This window comes from Chenopodium quinoa, unplaced genomic scaffold (assembly GCF_001683475.1).
Source record: "Chenopodium quinoa cultivar QQ74 unplaced genomic scaffold, ASM168347v1, whole genome shotgun sequence".
Lineage (NCBI taxonomy): Eukaryota > Viridiplantae > Streptophyta > Magnoliopsida > Caryophyllales > Amaranthaceae > Chenopodium > Chenopodium quinoa.
Window position 1 is genome coordinate 1902518 of NW_018743574.1, and position 20916 is coordinate 1923433.

Here is a 20916-nt window from a genome sequence, read left to right on the forward strand (position 1 = left end):
CCTTTAATTTTGGAAATTATTGACTTTTTTCGCCCGAAAATAAAAATTGCCGAAATGTTTACAATGGTCCCTAATGCCCTTCGGGAGTCCAATTGGGTGTGTGGAACCATTGAATTTGCTTTTAAACGACCAATTTACCGGTGTACAACTTGCACCGATTTACCGGTTTACAACGGCCAATTTAATTAACTTGCACCAAACCCGACTTGAACCGAAATTGACCCAAACTCGTTTTAACCCGTCAAAACTCGAATTTAACCCGACTTGTTACTATCCTGAACTGAATTCAACCCGACCGGATTTTAACCTAACCTTTTATAAACCCGACTCGAAATCAACCCGACTTGTTATTGACCTGACCCAAATTCAACCCGACTTGTCGTTGACCCGACCCGAATTTTACCATATCTATTATTTAGTACTTACCTAACCCAAAAATTGAACCCATTTTTTTACTAACCTAACTCGAAATTTACACGACTTGTTATTAACTTGACCTAAATTCAACCAAATTGTTCCTGACCCGAATTCAAATCACCTAAAATGCAATTTATAGCACCTTATTATTGTTGATCAAAGCATTTTGTATGTCTTGGGAGACCAAGTCGGTCCAGACCAGCAAAAGAATGGAGCATAATCCTCAAATTTAAGAGTTAAATATAGTATATATTTGTTGTATGGTCAAAGGAGATAATTATCTTCTTAAATTATAGACTATAGTTCCCTAGTATATTGCCATATATATTATAGTCGAAGGAAATAATTAGCTTGATAAAAATGATAATTATCTATTTATAGTTAGTTGAACCCGAATATGACCTGGCTTAAAAATGACCCGACTTGATTGTAGCCTGCAAATTATTGACTTGAACATAACCCGACTTGAATCCAAGAATGACCCGACTTGGAAATGATGACCCAACCTGATTATAACTTGCAAATTATTGACTTGAACCGAACTCAACTTGAACCCAAGAATGACCCGACTTGAAAATGACCCGGTCTGATTATAATTTGCAAATTATTAACTTGAACCGAACCCGACTCAAACCCGAGAATGACCCGACCTGATTCTAATCCGCAAATTATTGACTTGAACCGAACTCGACTCGAACCCGAGAATTACCCAAACCCGTTTTAACCTGTGAAAGTCCGAATTAAACCCGAACTATTGTTCACCTGACCCGAATGTAACCTGACCTGTTATTAACCCTACCTAAACCCGACCCAAACCCGATAAGAAGTATGACCCAATGTGACCCGACTCAAGCATGACCCAACCCAAACCCGACCCGCATAGGTTATAAAATTTATCTGAATTGACCCGACCCACTCTTACTCGACCCGTTTACCTGAATTGACAGCTCTAGTATAATCCATACCTTCTAACAATATTTTTATTAAAAAAATAAAATAATGGACAACACGTGGCATGACATCGTCCCTTAATTGTGGTTTACATAATCACGTCTTCATAATTTCCCTCCATTTCCAACGGTTACTCAATAACCATTCTCAAAATCTTCTTTAATCAATAATTAAACAAGCATTTCACCAAATAATACACTTCCCACTTCCTTCCAAATTCTCCATTTAACACACCAACATAAATAAATAATAATAATAAAAAAAAAATTTTAAAAAAGAAAAGAAAAACCTCACAAATACTCCACACCATCTCAACAGAATTTCCACATCTTATTATTATTTTTTTATTTTTATTTTTTGGGATTGGATTAATTTTATTTTTATTTTTTGCGGGTGGAGTTGCTGATGGCTTCCACCGCCATCGCCGTCTCCGTCGCCGGCGCCGGCGCCTCAGTGGTGGAGTTTAATTCCGATTTGTGTTCAAAGCTCAAACCTTTTCTCTCTCCTCTCACTTGTTCGCCTACTTCCACTTACAAACGTCGTCGTTTCATGTACTTCTTCTCCTTTTTCTCTCTCCTCCTTCACCCTTTTAATATTGCTTTATTATTATTTGCCTTACTTTTTGTTATGGGATTATTAATCTTTTACTACTTGGAATTTTGTTATTGATAATTTTTTTTTTTTTTTTTTGATAGAATTAGATGTTTATATGCAAATTGTTTGATGATATTTGTTGTATTGAATAGTTTGTAATCTTTGTATGTTGATTGGTGTTACATGCAAGATTCATTTTATGCCGTAGATTAATTTTTTTAGCTCATGCATAAGACTGTCACTTTAGGTACACCCGGGTGTATAATGAATTGTCTCGGCGTACTGTCACCCCAATTTACTTTATATGGAGTATGTTTACAAGAAGAAATCTATCTGATACCCTTCTCAGTTTCCTGGAAACAGTGATTACTCTGACAAATTTTCCAAAAGAAGAGAAATTATATTTCTTAATGTACCCTTTTATGGTATTTGTGTTATTTAATTCTACCATCACAAATGTTAAGTGTGATATCTTAGAAATTCTCAACCATATTAAGGAGATTTTTTTTTTTTTTTGGAGGGGATATGAAGGAGAATTTAAAATGGCCAATATTGGCATATATTAGTGGTGTTGTGCTTGGATTGCACAGTGTAGTAATAATCTTTTAGGACAGTCAGTTTTAAGCATTGCAAGAAAGTAAGTAGGTGATTGATTGAAATGCATCGAGTATACTGTATATTTGTTGTTGCCCTTAGATGTAAGAGTATTTTATATGATCATATCTTAAATAATTGGCGATTGGGGAATGTGGTTTTGACCTGTATCATAAAGGGTTTCGAAATCAAGAATGTAATTAGTTTTATTAATGTGCTTATCAGAACTTGGTACATATTTTTGGGATTCTAGCAACTTTATAAGGGGACTCTACTTGAAATGTAGATGCCAATCCACTAGTTCTGAAAAACCCAAGTCAAGGAACGTTTTGGATAATGCAAGCAACTTATTGACAAATTTCTTGAGTGGAGGAAACCTCGGGTCTATGCCAACAGCTGAAGGAGCAGTCTCAGATTTGTTCGGTCGGCCTCTCTTTTTTTCTCTGTATGATTGGTTCTTAGAGGTACTTCCCTCATTGCATTATGATATGTTTTGTTTCATGCATTAAATAATGTGTATATACTTTGCTACTTGGATTTGCAAAGAGTTTGTCTAAAAAAACTTAATTTGAGTATGGTGTGATACCACAATGATAAGGATGCATGTGGATTTTGTGCTCTGAATATCCTTTGCTAGGACTTACATGAATTGAAGGAATAAACCAATTCATACTAGAAGCTTTATTAGGTTTGTAAGTGTTTTAATCTCCTTGAGGTTCTTAGTGGCAGTACATAGACTAAAGGGTAAGGTTGGGCACATGGTACATGTGAACACATGATTTTAAATAAATGTTTGGCGCTGTAATTTGGTTGGTCAGTGTGAGGGCTAATATGAAATATTGGTAAGGATCTTATGGTTGCTTATTGAGATTGATCTTCATTTTAATTGTACAAATCTTTGTACTATTATTATTACTCTCTTATGCTCGTTTCTTCATCTGTGTTTTTAACCATGCAGCATGGATCTGTATATAAACTTGCTTTCGGACCAAAAGCCTTTGTCGTCGTGTCAGATCCTATTGTGGCAAGGCATATTCTTAGAGAGAATGCATTTTCTTATGACAAGGTAAATAAGGCTTCGTGCCCTTGACCCTTTAATATTTGCATTGTGTTCATGCAGCTAGGATTAGATTTGTTGCAAGAATGGGTTTGAATCTTCTTAAGAAGATTGTAGAATGGATCTTAACTGTATGTCTTTTGACGTACAACTTCAAATATGTCTCTGTATAGGTGATCAAGCAACCCACATAAGAATGTGGTTTAGCAATTTGCTGCTTCCAGTTAACAACCTTGAATTATAGTTTGATTGCTTATTTAATGTTTCTCATCACCTTTCCTCTCAAAAATTCTTTGCTTATTGGCCGTTACTGGAACAAATATGTATGCTAATTACTATACAGATTACAGAATCACAACTCTGGAAGCAAGAATTGATATTGTAGAAAACTAGATCTTGGAATCATTACAGACATGAGAAACTATGAAGGGAAGCAGTCATGAAACAATTCTGAGCTTGACAATTCTGTCTTATAACAAGAACTGAACACTTCAATGACTCAAACCTATTTATCATTATCATTCTCGACTGAAACAGCTCTGGCAAAGTAGATTGTTCTTTGCCTTTGACATAAAGAAGAAAAATTTGTGAATGAAAAATATGTACTCCTGAAGTAGGATCATAAGAAGGTTAATAGCAGGAAAGCCTGCATTCAGTTTCTTAATGTGGACATCCAAGATTAGCTTTGGCATGGTGAAGGAAGTGAAAATTATACTAAAATTTCAGTTTTGATCCAAGTCTACTAGTTTTGTTATCTACCACATGCTCTTGTAATTTGTATCTTTAGTATATATGAAGAGGTAAATTCTATCATTGTAGAATGACCATTGAATTTATGAGGATATCTATTTGTTTGCTTCTGTAGTTCACCTGAGATGGATGTATAACCATGCGCTTGATTTTTGTTTTCTTTTATTTCCTGCTTCTGGATTTGCTCTGATTGATATGAAACTTGAAAGAAATTCCATTAGATTAGTGTTAATAAAAGTATTTAACTCATTGACTCTGTCTTTCTGATTTTTTTGCTTTAATTCCAACTATCCATAGGGAGTTCTTGCTGAAATTCTTGAACCAATAATGGGTAAAGGATTAATACCTGCCGACCTTGATACTTGGAAGCAAAGAAGAAGAGGCAAGCATTCAACTTTTTTCTCTCTTAATTTTCATCATCATATTACATTCAGGCCTTAGGGTCTTATGTGTTCTGTAGCATGATTAGCATCTATGGTTTGAATGGTAAATGTAGAGCTTGGTTGATTTGTATATTTGTGTGGCAGTCATAGAAACTTTGTATAGATTCATATAAGTCTTTCAGCAGCTATTGGTAATTGATATTGAGGTTTCATTTATGGCCTTGAGCCCTTGATAGCATAGGTAAACCTGCTCTGCTATTACCTTCATTAGTCTGGCAGTGTAGAGTTTTAGACTTTTCGTTACTGTTTAAGGTTTTCGGAATTTTAGGCCATGTGATATTGTGATTCTTGAAAAAATTGCCTTGGCATATGATTATGTGCATGTGTGGGCACTTATAAGATAATCGTATTGAATGGCATGTATTAGATTATTAGATATATGGAGATGTCTTATGAGAAAGAATTCATGGATCAAAATATTCAGCCACATACATAACATAATAATAGGATATCAATAGCCTCAGACTTGTATAGTTATTGATGCCTGTTTGCATAGCAATATTTTAGAGGAAATGCAGCAATAGTATTGTAACACACCTTTTTAGTGGGGCTGGATTGTCCATTTAACAAAAAGTTGAAAGAACTTTTTAGGGAACAAGAAGTGGCTATATTCATTTTATACTTAACTACCATGCCAAAGTGAGTAATGGTGTAGATAAAGGCATCACGTGATACCTGTGACACAATGAGTAGCTTGCTTGGTCTAAAATTATGTTCAGAAAAACATATTTTGATGACTTATAGTTTTTCTGCATCTTCTTTCCTTTTAAGTTTGTTTCATGTGCCATCAACTAGCATTATTAGCAAATTCATTGCATAAGACTGCCTGTTTTAGCTTTTAGTTGTCGTCTAAGGTTATATACAAGAATTTAGGTGGTTTTGATATTATTGGCATATTTCTGAAATGAATTCTACACACCTCTTCATTTCTTTTTCTTTTTTTTTTCATTGCATTGAAAAATTGAAATAGCAAGTGACAGATAATATTGAATGTACAGATTTGGCTGAATGATCGAATTATATGAAATGAGGGACTAAGGCTGTTTTGTTGTTTATCGAATAAATATGAAATGACATGATTAATTACACTTATAACTATTCTTACAAGATACTTGGGTTTTCAATTTTGAGTTCAGGATGGATGTTGACACGTAATATATATTTATGCAATTTAGATAAAAAAAAAAATGTATGTAAACTTTGTTCTTTGTGATTCAATGCATTCTCTTATCTTTATGATCTCTCTAATGAACTATAAGCGGAAAGATTGAGAAGCACCTCTGGTGGTCGTTTGTGAAAGTATAGTATAATTTTGTGATCGATCTCTTCAAAGTTTGCTTTTAACATTTTGCAGTCATTGCTCCTGGGTTTCATGCCTTATACCTGGAAGCCATGGTTAAGGTTTTCACTGACTGCTCAGAGAGAACAACTTTGAAATTTGAAAAATTGCTTGAAGATATACAAGCGCAGGATACAATTGAGCTGGATCTTGAAGCAGAATTTTCAAGTTTGGCACTTGATATTATTGGACTTGGTGTCTTCAACTATGACTTCGGTTCAATTTCCAAAGAGTCTCCAGTCATAAAGGTTTGTAATGCTTTTAATTGCTTTAGGCCTTGTTTGGTTTGATGTAAAACACTTTCAATGAGAAATTTGTTTTTCATGGAAACATATTCAAGGACAACCACAATTGCAAATTAGTTTTCTTTTATCTGGTTCATCAAGAAAAGATTTAGAGAAATTAAAAATAGGGGTGGAAATGTGACGAAGGACGAGAGGAAAGTAAAAAAGGAGGTAAGTAGGAGGGAAGTAAAATGTGGCTTCCCTTGTTTTATAAAGGAAAATGTTTTCCACCATAAAGGACATAATTTTCCACCATTGAGAAAATTGTTCTCCACCCCTCCACAAACCAAACAAAGGAAAATGAGAAAGATTGGGAAAATCTTTTACCATAAAAACATTTTGCATCAAACCAAACACGGCCTTAATTGATAAACAGATGTCAATCTCTTTATTTGCTCACTATTATTGTTGTATTTTTATTTTAAATCTTGGATCATTGTTGGTGAATAGATAAACTCCGTGCCTTTTCTCATTATTTTCCTCTGGCAGTCGCAACTTCAGATAATTAGTTCAAAGGGTTTCCTGATGATTTGCTTAATTATCAATAAGATAATGAAAGAACATAGTTACAATGATACAATATGTAATATACTAGTATGTACCCTTAGCTGGTTTTAATTAGAAAAAGTCACAAACTTCTACGTTACTTTGTTAGAACATGTTACTATGTGAAATGCACTGCCGAATAATCTAGATTTAACATCTTGACATTAATGTTTCTCTTGTAAAGTAACATTTATAGGTATCTAATGACCGATGATTGTGCTTAAAATTTGTTTGCATGTTTACAAAAAGTTAATTCATTATGTAAAATTTAACTGTTTGGTTGATTCAACATATTGTGGAATTTACAAATGTTTGATTTGACTATTATAGTATGTGAATGGCCGTCAATCTTAGTCCTGGTAGTTCTTCAAAAAAAAAAAAAAAAATTCTCAATCCTGGTTATTAGATTTTGGAGTGGTCTTGGCTGCAACCATTGATCTGTATATGAAACTAAGTTAAGAGGGTGTTTCATGTATGCTTGACATTTGTGTGGCATATGATATTGTCTCTTTGAACTATCTGTTGTGTTCTGGAGTGAAGACACAGTAAATTTGGTTCAGAGTCTCTACTGTGCCTGGTCAATCTTGGAAACTGGAGAATCTTCAAGTTTCTGTGGCTATCACTAGAGGTTACAATATGATATTGACAGTTTAAAGGCTAAGTGGATAGTTTCAACCACCTAAATGACCTCACGGGGTGTCCTAGGGTCCATGCAAAGAACCCCAACAACTTTTTTTTCCCGAGTTTAAAAAGTCCAAAATTGTTCGAAACTGAAGGTTATTATTTACACCTTAGGACCAAATTTAGAGAATTTGGGACCCGGTGGCGAAAAACATCGGGATTGTAAGGGATGCATATCGGGGTCATATAATATTGTTTGAATCCATATATGACCACTAGTCGGTCATATAAAGTCCCGTGGTAGCCTTAAGTTAATGAAGTGGGCATAAGTTGTAAACGAATAAATTGATAGTTTAAAGGAAAAATGGACAATTGCAACCATCCAAATGGACTCCCTAGGTATCTTGGGATCGGTGGGAAGTACCCCGATTGGTTTCCTTTCCGGGCCTAAAGAGGTTGAATATGTTCAAAATTGAAGCAATCCACACTTTCAAGCCATTTATGGAGAATTTTTTCCAAATTTGAAGTGAATGCATGGGAGGCCATATAAGTTAGGTTTGGAACCATAAGAGGCCTATCAATAAGTCTATAAAGTCCCAAATATGAGTTTGGTTCAATTACATGGGTATTTTAGGATTATGTTGCATTGGTAGTGAAAAGTTGCAACACTTGCAAGAGATGGTTCTAATAATAACGAACATGGCCTCCTGGGGTTCTATTAAATTCTATGGAGTCCTTCATCTTCATTGGTGTTGTTGATTATTCCCAAATTTATTACTTACGATAACATTCCATCATGATGTTGATTTAATATTAAACCATAACATTATTGGAACAAAAGCTTTCTAATCTCAAGATGGAAAGTGTATAACTGCATGGTCAACATCCCTTTTATTTCAATAACACGAATATTATATACACATGTTGTATAACTATAATATTGGAAGCCTTTGTATTTTAAGATAGTAAAAGAGTATATACATATGTTATTATGTTATACTATAAATTGATTGATTTCAGATTGATTTCGATGATCAAATTTTGTTAATCTTAACCTCTTTTAAAATTGTAATAACAGTGAAGTTTGGCTATTCTCTCCCTATATTGATTCCGCTTTCTCTCCCTATGTAGGTTATAATGATACGCGAAGAGAGATTTTTTTTTCTTTTTACATGTTTTGACTTCATGTGATCCAGACTGACTTTCAGCTTGTTTACCCCAGGCAGTCTATGGGACACTTTTTGAAGCTGAGCATAGATCAACTTTCTACATTCCTTACTGGAAGTTTCCTCTTGCAAGCTGGATAGTACCAAGGCAGCGGAAGTTCCAATATGACCTAAAGGTCATCAATGACTGTCTTGATGGACTCATAAAAAATGCCAAAGAGACTAGACAGGTAAAAACGAAGCTGCAGATCAAAAGTGCTGTTTTGTCAAATCCTTAATTTCCTGGCTCTTCTATTTTTTTTTCCTGTGTTTTTGTTTTTTTCTTTTTAATTACTTTGGTATAGAAGGTGAAATTTAATAATCCATCTAAAATTCTGCAAGAGAATGAAACACTTCTGCAGATCTGCTTTGTGATGTAGGCTGTTTGGGTTAAATGCTTCTGCCGTTTGCCTGCTTTAATGTAACCTGCAGTCAGGCATTATATATGATCTCTGTGAATAAATTAAACATACTCACCCTTGACATTGGGATTGTTTGGTGTGGCAGGAGACGGATGTTGAGAAACTGCAGCAAAGGGATTATTCAAATCTTAAGGTGGGTCGAATGGTGTTAGTTAGATTACACGAATTCTGTTTTCTTGTTAATTTAATACACTTTGAATTGTAAACTATATTTGTTCTCTACAAGATTTAAAATGAACACTAAAATTGGCAGGATGCTAGTCTTTTGCGCTTTTTCGTTGACATGCGAGGTGCTGATGTTGATGACCGCCAGGTAATTTTAAAGCTTGATTATTTATTATTTCTTAATTTCTCAATTTTCAGAATTTGAATCAATCCAAGGCCCATGCATTTATGCAACCCAAGTTCATTTGGGTGGTTCATATTTCAAACTGGCATATGACCTAGTTATGTCTGTGCACTGTTCCTTGAATGAGCATTTTTTTGATACTGCTGATAGCTTAAGATCAATATCATCTGTTAATCTTAGGATTCTACAAATATTTAGTTCAGGAAAGTAGGTTTGAGGAATCCTTCAGTACATGTTTGCTTTATCTGTTTTCACAGCTTAGGGATGACCTGATGACGATGCTAATCGCTGGACATGAAACTACAGCTGCTGTTCTTACTTGGTCTATTTTCCTTCTTTCTCAGGTATGATTAGCCTATATAATCTTCCAGGGGTAAAAAATTTTTGAAACTGGATCCTAGTCTTGTTTTTGTTCCTTTTCTTTGCCATTGGTGCTGGTCTTAATTTTGGTTTTGGTGCAGAATCCTTCCAAAATGAAGAAGGCTCAAGCTGAAATAGATGCAGTATTAGGCAAGGGAAGAGTAACCTTTGACTCCCTTAAAAAATTGGAGTATGTACCAAGTCACCCTCTTATACATGTCCCACCTGGGTGATTGGAACTTGATACAGTTTACTGCGTTCTATGATATCAGGTACATCAGACTTATTGTTGTAGAATCTCTTCGGTTGTATCCTCAACCTCCTTTGCTCATCAGACGATCTCTTAAACCAGATACATTGCCAGGTACTTCTGTTAAGTGCTTGTATGAAAATTGAAAAGTGAAGTAGCTAGCTCCCAAAAATTTTACTTTTCCCAATTCTTGTCACTGATGAGGTATAGGTTGTAGTGTCCAATACATATTATGTATTATCAAATAGATACTAGTGAAGTATAATCTTCTAGCCACTATTCTGTTCTAACATTGCTGCTACAGATAATCACATTTAGTAAAAGCATGTAATTTACCCTGCTTTGGGAATGTGGCTTTGATGATTATCGCCCCAGGTTCTAGAGTATCTCATTGAAAAGAAGCTAAGAAAGGCCTCAAAATTATCGAATTTAGCTGTACTGAAAACAATTTTGTTTGTGCAGGAGGCTACAAGGGTCAAAAAGATGGATACAAGATTCCCACTGGGACTGATATCTTTATTTCCGTAAGTGGGTCAACTTATCCTCATAATGTTTGTGAAATATGAAATGTCTTTACATGGAAGTTTCGATAGCTTAAAACCTTTTGAAGTCTCTATAGCTGGTATGAAGTTAATCGTTACTAGTTAATCATATGCTATAATTGCTAATCTACAAATGTAGGTTAGGCTTAACCCACGTCAATACTTCTTTACCTGATCATATTAGTGGCTGCCCGTCTTTAGCACAGCAGACTTTTACTCTCTTCGTCAAGGGTTACATAACTTGCATATATTACTTAAATGTCTCGCAAAGTACTTGTCCAAATTTTCTCAGTACCTTTCACTCTCTATCTCTACTTCATTACTCAATGAAACTTAATGAAACTTAACTACTAGTAAAATATATTAAGGGACCTGAGGAATTTAAACTTAAATATATTAACTATATATGCATAAAAACTTTCCGTGCAGGTATATAATCTTCATAGATCTCCATATTTCTGGGATAAACCTGATCAATTTGAACCAGAGAGATTTTTAGTCCAGAGAAAAAGTGAAGATATAGAAGGATGGAATGGCTTTGATCCATCTCGGAGTCCTGGAGCTCTGTATCCTAATGAGGTAACTTGATGTTGTTGGATCGTCAAGTCCATTCATTTTTCTCTAGAGCATCACTAATTAATCGTTTGCGCTTGTAAATATCAGATTGTAGCAGATTTTGCGTTCTTGCCTTTTGGTGGTGGACCAAGAAAGTGTGTGGGAGACCAGTTTGCTCTAATGGAATCTACAATTGCTTTGGCCATGTTGCTTCAGAAGTTTGATGTTAAATTGAAAGGTTCGCCAGATGCAGTGGAACTTGTGACAGGGGCAACAATTCACACCAAGAATGGACTTTGGTGCAAACTGAGAAAGAGAGCTAATGTACAATAAATTTCGAGTAACGACCCATATAATGCACCTTGCATCTTCTAATGAGATATTTTGTAAAAGTAGTGTACATCATAGCCTTGATATTTACTATCATAAGATCATGGATTTTGTTGCTGGAAATCAAAATCGAAATTGAAATAACAGGTTTGATTTTAAGCACACTGGCTTGCTAGTGTATTCATCTTATAAATCGCAACATTTCAGCACTTTCAGATCATGGCACTGCCTTCATTGGTATACATGAGTACACGCTCACGGTAAATATGGTATAATACTTCCTATATAAGAAGATATTTTACTATCTAAGACAATGTTTTGTAATTATTACTCCTTCCGTTTCATAATGTCATTTTCAGTTACGTATATTGATATAAATATTTAAACGCAAATATCTTTATCTAGGTTAAAACCCATACATTGTTGTTAAATATTTTTGACAATATTACAAAATATAAAGTTTATAAAAGATATTCAAAAATATTTCATTTGAGTATATATGAAATATGATTGTCAAATCAGAAATAAAATACAGTATAAATAGTTTATATAAAGATTTACAAAAAAAAAAAAAACAAATAAATACGAAAAAGGTGGGAAAATTTTTCACAAAATTATGACAAGTGTTATAGAATGATTTACTTTTAGTATAGGTTAATAATTAAAATAAAATTTAACAGACTTGATTTTATGTAATTAAAAAGAAAAAAATTGAAACTTCTAGTAAAAGGTAACACAGAAATATGGTATGTGGCGTATCCAATTTGTGATTTTTAAATATTAAGGATTTATATAAAATAAAAAATTACATGAAACTTTATAATTAATAAATTACGTGAATATATATATATATATATATATATATATATATATATATATATATATATATATATATATATATATATATATATATATATATATTCAGTATTGGAATCAACCTAAGGATGATATTTTGATTCAAAAGTTTCCTTATATTGCAATGCATAGTTTAAATCCATTCAAGTTAAAGGGGATAAAAGAGTCAAGATATATGAAGTTAAGTTCATATATGATCTTGACTCCAAATTTTTTGTAAATTTAAAGAGAGTTGAATCTAGTGATGATGATAAAGTGTTTCCTATGAATTAGAGATTGAGATGTGATGCACTCATGCACTGATACCTAAACTTTTGAATTTATACTAAATTGAAATTTGATGATGTTAGTTGAGATTTGATAATAATAATAGATGTAAAATCTGGAAATTGCATGCTAAAATCAAATATTGGTAAAAACAATTATTTTGAATTTACTTTTGTTTTAATACTACCCGATCATGGGTTTTGTAGATTATAGAAAATTTGCTTGTAATCGATGAGTCACCGGTATAAGTTTTCGTGGAATACATTTTAATACGCAGTTCTTATTTCAAGAGATTGTCGCTTGTAGTTCATTCACACTCTTATACTTATGTTTTAAAATATGACTAAGTTTGAAATTAGTTTTCTCATTCATATATCACTTTATATTACGTATTATTTGGGCGGTTATTTTTTTTAATTTTAATCTTTCATTTTATTTTATTTTTTTTAATCTTTTATCACTAACTACTTGATGAGATTATACAATGCTTACAGTGTAATTTGACAACTTTTGACGAAAAAAGTACAATATTTTCTACAAAAGACAACTGTATAAAGTAAGTTGAGAATATCAAAACCAAGTTTTTTTTTATTAATAAAACAAACTTCTAAATTTTTTTATGTCAAAAATTACTATTTGGTTGATGTGTTTGGAAAAACTAAATAAGAAATTAATTTTCATCAAGTTATGTTCGATTGTTCGGTCATTACCAAATTTTTTAAATGAACATATATGTATACGCTGATCACACATAACATAAAATTTTAATATCCAATTGGTACGGTTATTTGTCAAACAATATACTATTTAAATTTTCTTTTAATACCAAAATTTAGATTAAATTTATTAGTTGGTAATTGCTAAATTAACATTAAACTTATGCGACTCAAAAAAAAAAAAACAATCCTTTTTAAGTAAGAGTAAATAGTAATTGCCATAATTTATATTGTTTTTATCTCACACTATGTGCCGTCGTTTTTACTAATATTCACCTACTATTAAACCAGACAAAAAAAAATGACATGTTTCAATTTTTACTTGGTATATTATTATTATTTTTATATTTATGTTAGCTATTATCTAGGAAAGTTTATATTATGTGTTTCGGATGAAAACAATGGGACCTTGTCGAAGGTCCGATGAAGTGGACGAAGACTGGTCCGGTCCAATGGATGCTGGGCCGAAGGTTTCCTGCACAGCCAACACACGTAAACTGGCCTCGGGGGTGGATCCGAGGAAGACCCCTCCGATGCCGAAGTCAAATAGTGTATTTAGGGAGGAAGCTATGCAAGAGATTTAATGCTTGAGGCTTTTGTGTATATATCATAAATGAATGAATTGAAGGCTTATATACCTTTGCATATGAGGAGAGAGGAGAGTAATTGGGCCCTTAAATAGTCATGGGCTGACCATAACAATTCGGACCAAAGGACTCCTGGCTGACTTGGCTTGATTGGAGGCTCGGACCTTGACCTTGGAATATTGGATCATTTAATGACCAGGCCCAATGAGATAATTGGACCCAAATAAATGACTAGGCCCAATTAGATAAATTGGACCCAAACAACTTGCCCCCCAGACCCGATTTGGAAGGATGACGGGTCGGGTTTGAATCCAATAAGAAATGGAGGGAAGTAAATGATTTAATTAAATCAAAAGATTTAAATTTTTAAACAGTTATTAATTAAATAACTGTAATTTGGATAATTAATAGGAAGTGGAGTGGATAGTGGGCGGTTAATCAAGAGAGAGAGTGTTTAACGGTTAATTAAGGAGACATTTAAGAGAAATTTAAACTTTCCGACCTTTGGAATTCTCCTTCCTGGAATTATAAGGTCTGATTTGCATTTTTGCCTCATTTCTTCACCAACTTACACTCGAATTCTCGCATAAACCCACTTTCTCTTTGAATCTTTAGCGCAAAACCCCTGAATCCGAGCTCGACACTCAAATTCGTCACTCCCACTGACTTGACCGGCGCATTTCGGCCTATTTGGAGGTAAATTTCTTCAAGTCCTTTTGATTTTCTTGCTTTTTTCGAGAGAATTCTTCTTCTCCCTTCTTTCCTTCTTTGAATTTGGTTATGGCTCGAGAAACGAGGCGTCAACCAGGTCGACGGGGTCAGGTTAGGGATCCCCGCGACCGCGCCGATGTTTGAAACGGGGAACGAGTCGAGGAAGACCCGGAAAGGGGGATTTCGGCCGTTCCTTTAAACGCCGCGCCGCCTCAGCAGGACGCCAGGGCCGGCGAGGCGGAGCAACCTGAGCAGGGAGAACGGGTTGGGCAGGCCGAAGATTTGCCCCCTGTGCTCTGGGACCTGCTTCCTGGGCATGCTGAATGGCAGGATGCCGAGGCCCAGGACGCTATGGTGAGAAATACCCCATACTCGTGGTGGGTTCGGCATGCCGAAACCTACCGGTTCGCCGAGCAAATTGAGTTGCACTACGGCATTTTTGAAGAGGATGGGCACTGGTGCCGAAGGCCCTCGCCGACTGACAGGATTCACCGTCCCCCTCCTGGATATATAGGGGTGTACACTCGGCAACTACAGTACGGGCTTCGGTTCCCTTTAGATCCCTTCATCAGGGATATTTTAATAAAGTACAGGATCTCCTTGTGCCAATTAACTCCCGTTAGCATTCGGCAGGTGATGACTTATCTCTGGGTGTGTCGGTTTTTTTGCTGTTGAGCCGAATTTGCACTGCTTCCGAAAGATGCATCAGCTAGTGCAAAACCTTTAGAGCATATACGGCCAACATGGGTCTTCAGGCTGGTGGCGAATAGAGAGCCGCCCCCAATATCTGACTATGTGGCCGAACGATTCCTCGGACAAGGATTGGAGAGGTCAATGGGTCTGGGTGAGAGTTCCCGCTGATCCAGAGCATCCCTATTTTTTCGGGGCTCCCCGATACCTCTCCAAGCCTGATCCGAACATGCAGGATTTGGGCCCTGAGGACCCTGATGCCGCTCGTCACCCCAACTACGAGCAAATGAGCTTCTTCGGGAAGCAGAATAACCCTGGGGGAGTTGGCCGAATGAGATTTATCCCGGCCAGATGGCTTCCAGATAACCATTACGTCTTCCAAGAGAAGATGTTGGCAGTTGTCGGCCTCAGCCGAAAGTACAGGGATGGTAAGTATGTTCGGCTGGGGCCGAGGACTTTGACTTGTTTAATTTTCCGCTTATCTTTGATGCTTATTCCCGTAGTCTAACCTTCGTCTGTTCTTTTCAGAGCTGAGCGAAGCTACTTCGGGGATTGACTATAACCGGCTTGGGGTGAACGTTGAACGAGTCATTTTAGACCGGGCTCCAGCAATCACAGCTCCGAAGGACCGTCCGCTGCATCTGCACGAAACGGGCCTTCAGATCGAAGTTGCCGCCGACTACACCAAGCAGAAGCCTTGGTGGAAGAAGCGAGATCCCCTCCGGCCTTTATTACCTGAGGAAGCACAGGCTGCTCAGACAGCAGCTGACGTGTCCCGAGCAATCGACTCCTTGGAAGGAGGTGTTGGGACATCTGGTGCTGCTGAGAGGGATATCCCTGCATCTGGAGCTCAGCCGAGGGTTCCAGTAAGTTCCTGACTTGCTCGTTTTTTTCGTTTTTTTTTTTTTTTTTTACTCACACTTTGCTGCCCCCCCCCCTTTCTGCAGTTTGAGGAAGGGAGCGAAAGAAGAGAAAGGAAGGCGCCTGCTCGTTCTGAGGATCCATCTTCGTCATAATCTGAAGAAATGGACGAGCAACCCTTAGCAAAGAGGAGGAGGAGGTTAGTCGTGTTGGGGTCTCGTCAGTTTCAGACGAGGATGAGGCCTACCGGGGGCATCCTCATACGGGAGCATGACGAAGGTAGACGCTCGTCGAGGTCTCCCCCTCCGCCGGAAGTTCCGCGTCCTCAAACACCCCCTCCACCTCCCGAAACTCAAGAGATGGAGGTGGACCAAAGAACTCCTGATCCAAAGGGGGGGGGGTTCAGGGACGCCTGGCTGAAGATTCTGATAAGCCAATTGCTGAAGGCTTCTCATATGATATTGATAGAGAGGTTGACGCTCTTCTTCGTCAACCTGATCTGGGGGAGGAAGCAGAGGAGGTCGTCGCTGCTGACCCTGGTGGAGACCAGTTGGGCTCCGCCGAAGGGGAAGGTCATGCTGAGCCTGAGAAGGTTTAGGAGGTTCCGTCTTCTTCCTTCCCGTCCTTCCAGACGCTGAACTCTGGAGATTTGGGTTTCTCGGCCCCCCGCATCACAGTCCCAGAACCTATTTGGGAACGAATTTGGGGCCAGAACCGTGAAGGGGCTGCAGGTTACTTCGGCAACCTATCTGGTATGTCGGAGGTAGACCGAGCAAGGGTGTGGTCGCTGAAGGCCACAACTGGGATGGGAGAATCCAGCCAAAGGGTCCCTGACCCCGCAAGAGACAACCAGCGTCTGCTGATGCAGGTACTTAACCATTTAGCTGTTTTGCTTTGCTTTTATTCAGCTCTTCTCCTTTCTGGCTCTTTCTTTTTTATTATTTTATTTATTTTAACTGATGTGCCCCTGCAAACAGGTTGTGCATAATCAGACTCTTATTGTAAAGCTGATTGACACCCTCCAAGACAAGCTGGAGCATGCCTGGGAGGATGAAAAGATTGCCCGGGAGGAGGCGAAGCTTGCTGAGCTGAAACAGCAGGCTGCTGAAGAGAAGCAGCAGCAGGGCGAAGAGTACGAAAAGAGGGCTGCTGAAGCCATTCAAACCTTCTGCTCTACTATGGAGAAGGAAATTTTTCCCTCACTGATAGAAAGGGAGAAATTTCTTCAGGAGCACATGGGGGTGGACATCTCCAAATTCAAGGCTGCCATCGAGAGCCGAATCCAAGAGGGAGCTGCTGCACAAGCCGAAGTGCAGCAGAAGTTGGAGGCTCTTGAGGCCAGCAGAATGGCTGCTGAAGAGGCTCAACAGGCAAGGGATACTCGCCTTTCTGCTGCTCAAGCTGCTGTTGAGAGACAGGACCAGAAGCTGAAGGAGTTGGAAGACCAGCTGAAGGTTAAGGGAGATGAGTTGACCTAGGCCAAGGCCGAGACTTCCAACATCCAGCTTGAGCTTAATGAGCAGAAGACTTCTTCCTCCAAACTCTCAGAAGAGTTAGAAAAATCTAAAAAGGATTTGGAGGAAAGTCGAAAGAGGTTGGCTGACGCTGAAGCCTTGCTCCAAGTCCGCCTCTATACCCAAGAAGAGTACGAGATGGGCTACATAAATGGGTTTAAGGTGGCTCGGAGGTTGGCTTTCCATGCTGATCCTTCGCTAGATTGGTCCAAGTGTGCGCTTTGGGCTCAGGACCCCGAGGATCCGCACATGCTGCATGAGATCCTCGGTAGGAGTTGGAGGCTTTGGGCTCAGCAGCTGAGCATGAGATCCTTCAGGCTGAACAAGCCGAGGAGGAAGCTGAGCGGTAGGAGTTGGAGGCTGAACAGCGAGCCGCTGAAGCTCAGGCAAGGGCCCAACCTGCCTCCTCTGCTGCTGGAACCGAGACTTCCCCGGGGCTAGGCCTAGCTGACCAGCCTGATCCTCAGGCTGAAGCATAGGAAATCGGGCAGTCGTCTTCAGAGTCTTGCGGATCAACATGTGCTTAACTTCAGACTCGCCGCTTTCTGAATCTCTTTTTGCCTTATCTTTTGCTTCAGCTTGCCTTGATGTACAAACAGTTTATTTTTGTTTCTGTACGTATTTCGGCAGCTGTTATTTTCCGCTTGTGGGCGGCTGCCGATATAATCTTTTAGTTTATTTGAACACTTGACTTTGTAGCTCGCTTTCTGAGCATTACTTTCATTAATCTGATGCTTTTTCTTCTATTGCTTTGTCTTATTTAGAACGCTTTACTATTTCTGAACTTGAGAAACTTTCGTAAAAATTTGCTAAGTACAAAGCTTTCAGCTTCAAGAATTCTGCTGAAGATGAACTTGCACTGATAGTGCCTCTTGCCCCCCCCCCCCAGAATCCTGAAGACTCAAGTCTTTGGATTGTCGAGTTGGGTTTTGTTTCTTTAACTTTCAGACGAAGCTAAATAAAATATTTCTAACAGTTTCTATTGTCCTTGATTTTCTGTCTATCTTTTAAAAATGGATATCCGAAACACAGGGCCAACTGAAGGCAATGTTTCGGATAATGGCTTTCTGGGATACAAGGCTCAGTTAAGGCAATATCCCAGACTTGTCCATGGACTCATGTCTTTAGAAAATAAGTCTTACTGAAGTTTGACTTCAGCTGAAAGACCAGAGTTCTTTAAAAAGACGAGTTTGTCAGCAATCTGAAACCCAGTTACCCAGAGGCGAAGGCTTCAGACGAGGCTGAATAAAAACTCTTAAAGAGTAGATAGAATAAAGAAAACTTGAAAGAACAAGAAGTTGCAAATACTTATATAAATGGTGGCTCCAAGGCCTTTCATTAATGATTCAAAATGTACTTACAAAGATTGTTCTGCCCCGAAAGGTTTACACATGATATTTCTTAAGTACATCAGCATTCCGGTGATTTTTCAACTCAGTTCCATCCAATTGCCGAAGTCGGTATGTCCCTGGCTGAAGCTCATCACAGATTTCATAGGGTCCCTCCCATGCAGCTGAGAGTTTCCCATGGATTCGGCCTTTCTGAACTGCAGCAGCATTCCAAAGGACAAGGTCTCAAATTTTGAGAGGCCTTGCATGGACCCTTCGGTTGTAAAATTTGCTGATTCTCTGCTTATAAGCAGCCATTCTTACTCGGGCTGAGTCTCTCACTTCATCAAGAAAATCGAGGGATTCTCTCATTAGGTCCTCATTCTCAGCCGAGAAGTGGTGCACTCGTAAACTCTCAGAGCCGATTTCCACTGGAAGAACGGCTTCGGCACCATACACCAACTCAAAAGGTGAATAGCCCGTTGCCTCTTTTTCCGTAGTCCGAAGCAACCAGAGGGTTCCTGGAAGTTCCTCTATCCACTTGGACAATTGATCTTCAACCCTTTTCTTCAAAGCATTGAGGATTTGTTTATTTGCAGCTTCGGCTTGGCCATTACTTTGTGGATGACACACTGCTGAATATACCAATTTGATGCCGAATTGATCTATGTATTGCCTCAGCGGAAGATTATCAAATTGCCTCCCATGATCAAAGACAAGGACCTTCGGAATACCGAAGCGAGTAATAATGTTCTGCCAGATAAATTTCCTGACAGTTTGTTCTGTGATATTCGAAGCTGCTTCAGCCTCAATCCATTTGCTGAAATAGTCGATGTCGACTATTAACCATCTTTTTTGGTAAGGTGCATCTGGAAATGGGCCCAGTATATCCAGTCCCCATTAGGCGAACGGGAGTGGATTAAGGATCGGCTTAAGGTCTCTAGCTGGCTGATGGATGACTGGTGCGAATTTTTGACATTTTTCACATTTCCGGACCAGCTCCTTAGCATCTGAGATCATGGTGGGCCAGTAATATCCGACCCTCAATGCCTTGTGGGCTAAGGTCCTTCCCCCGATGTGGTCCCCACAGATGCCGAGGTGAATCTCCTAAAGGATGTAATCTGCATCTGTTGGTCCCACGCATTTCAGCAATGGGGCTGAGAAGGACTTTTTCAGAAGCTCCCCTCTGAAGACGATGAACTTCGAGCGGGTTCTCTTCAGCTTGGAGGCCAAAATTTTATCTTCGGGAATTTCTCCCCGAAGCTTGAAAGCTAGGATGGGATCCATCCAGTTGGGCTCTGGGTCAGCGCAGCACACTTCAGGTGCTTCGTCGACACTTCTTTCTAGGCGCACTTCCACATATACAGATCTGTTCAGCTCGGTAAGAGTTGAACTGGCAAGTTTGGAGAGTGCATCGGCTTGAGTATTCTGACCCCTTGGGATCAGCTGAACTTCAAAAGTTCTCAGCTTTGCAATGACTGATTTGATCTTAGCAAGATAAGCTATCATGGAGGGCTCTTTGGCCTCGTAGCTGCCACCGATCTGATATGCAACTAGCTGAGAGTCTGTCTTCAGGCAGACATGCTCGGCTTCCAGGGAGATGCACAATTCTAGGCCAGCGGTTGCTGCCTCATATTCAGCTTCGTTGTTCGAAGCCTTAAAAGAAAATTTTAGTGCATACTCAAAGGATTTGCCTTCGGGAGAGGTTATCACTACCCTGCCCCCGAACCATTTACGGTGGAGGATCCATCCGTAAACACGGTCCAGATTTTCTTTTC

The 20916-nt window shown here is 38.3% G+C and overlaps 1 protein-coding gene across 2 annotated transcripts; it reads left to right on the forward strand.

The window, feature by feature from the left end:
• Positions 1-1408: 1408 nt before the first annotated feature.
• On the forward strand, positions 1409-11829 carry LOC110681953 (cytochrome P450 97B2, chloroplastic). 2 transcript variants are annotated; one of them, XM_021858139.1, is made up of 14 exons: positions 1409-1919; positions 2843-3020; positions 3515-3622; positions 4661-4745; positions 6161-6393; positions 8819-8992; positions 9309-9356; positions 9477-9536; positions 9830-9916; positions 10034-10122; positions 10205-10296; positions 10645-10706; positions 11154-11303; positions 11388-11829. In XM_021858139.1, exons 1-14 carry the CDS (start codon positions 1774-1776, stop codon positions 11610-11612), a joined length of 1737 nt encoding a protein of 578 aa, XP_021713831.1. In that variant the 5' UTR covers positions 1409-1773; the 3' UTR covers positions 11613-11829. The 2 variants fall into 2 exon arrangements, with proteins under 2 accessions (XP_021713831.1, XP_021713832.1); XM_021858140.1 differs by having other exon boundaries at positions 1830-1919; positions 2782-3020.
• The last annotated feature ends 9087 nt before the right edge of the window (positions 11830-20916 follow it).

Excerpts from the sequence above, each read along its gene's own strand:
- LOC110681953 (XM_021858139.1), top strand. The coding sequence starts at position 1,774 with ATGGCTTCCACCGCCATCGCCGTCTCCGTCGCCGGCGCCGGCGCCTCA. Across the intron at positions 4,746-6,160 it reads TTGGAAGCAAAGAAGAAGAG|TCATTGCTCCTGGGTTTCAT; the intron begins GCAAGCATTCAA and ends AACATTTTGCAG. Across the intron at positions 9,537-9,829 it reads CTGATGTTGATGACCGCCAG|CTTAGGGATGACCTGATGAC; the intron begins GTAATTTTAAAG and ends CTGTTTTCACAG.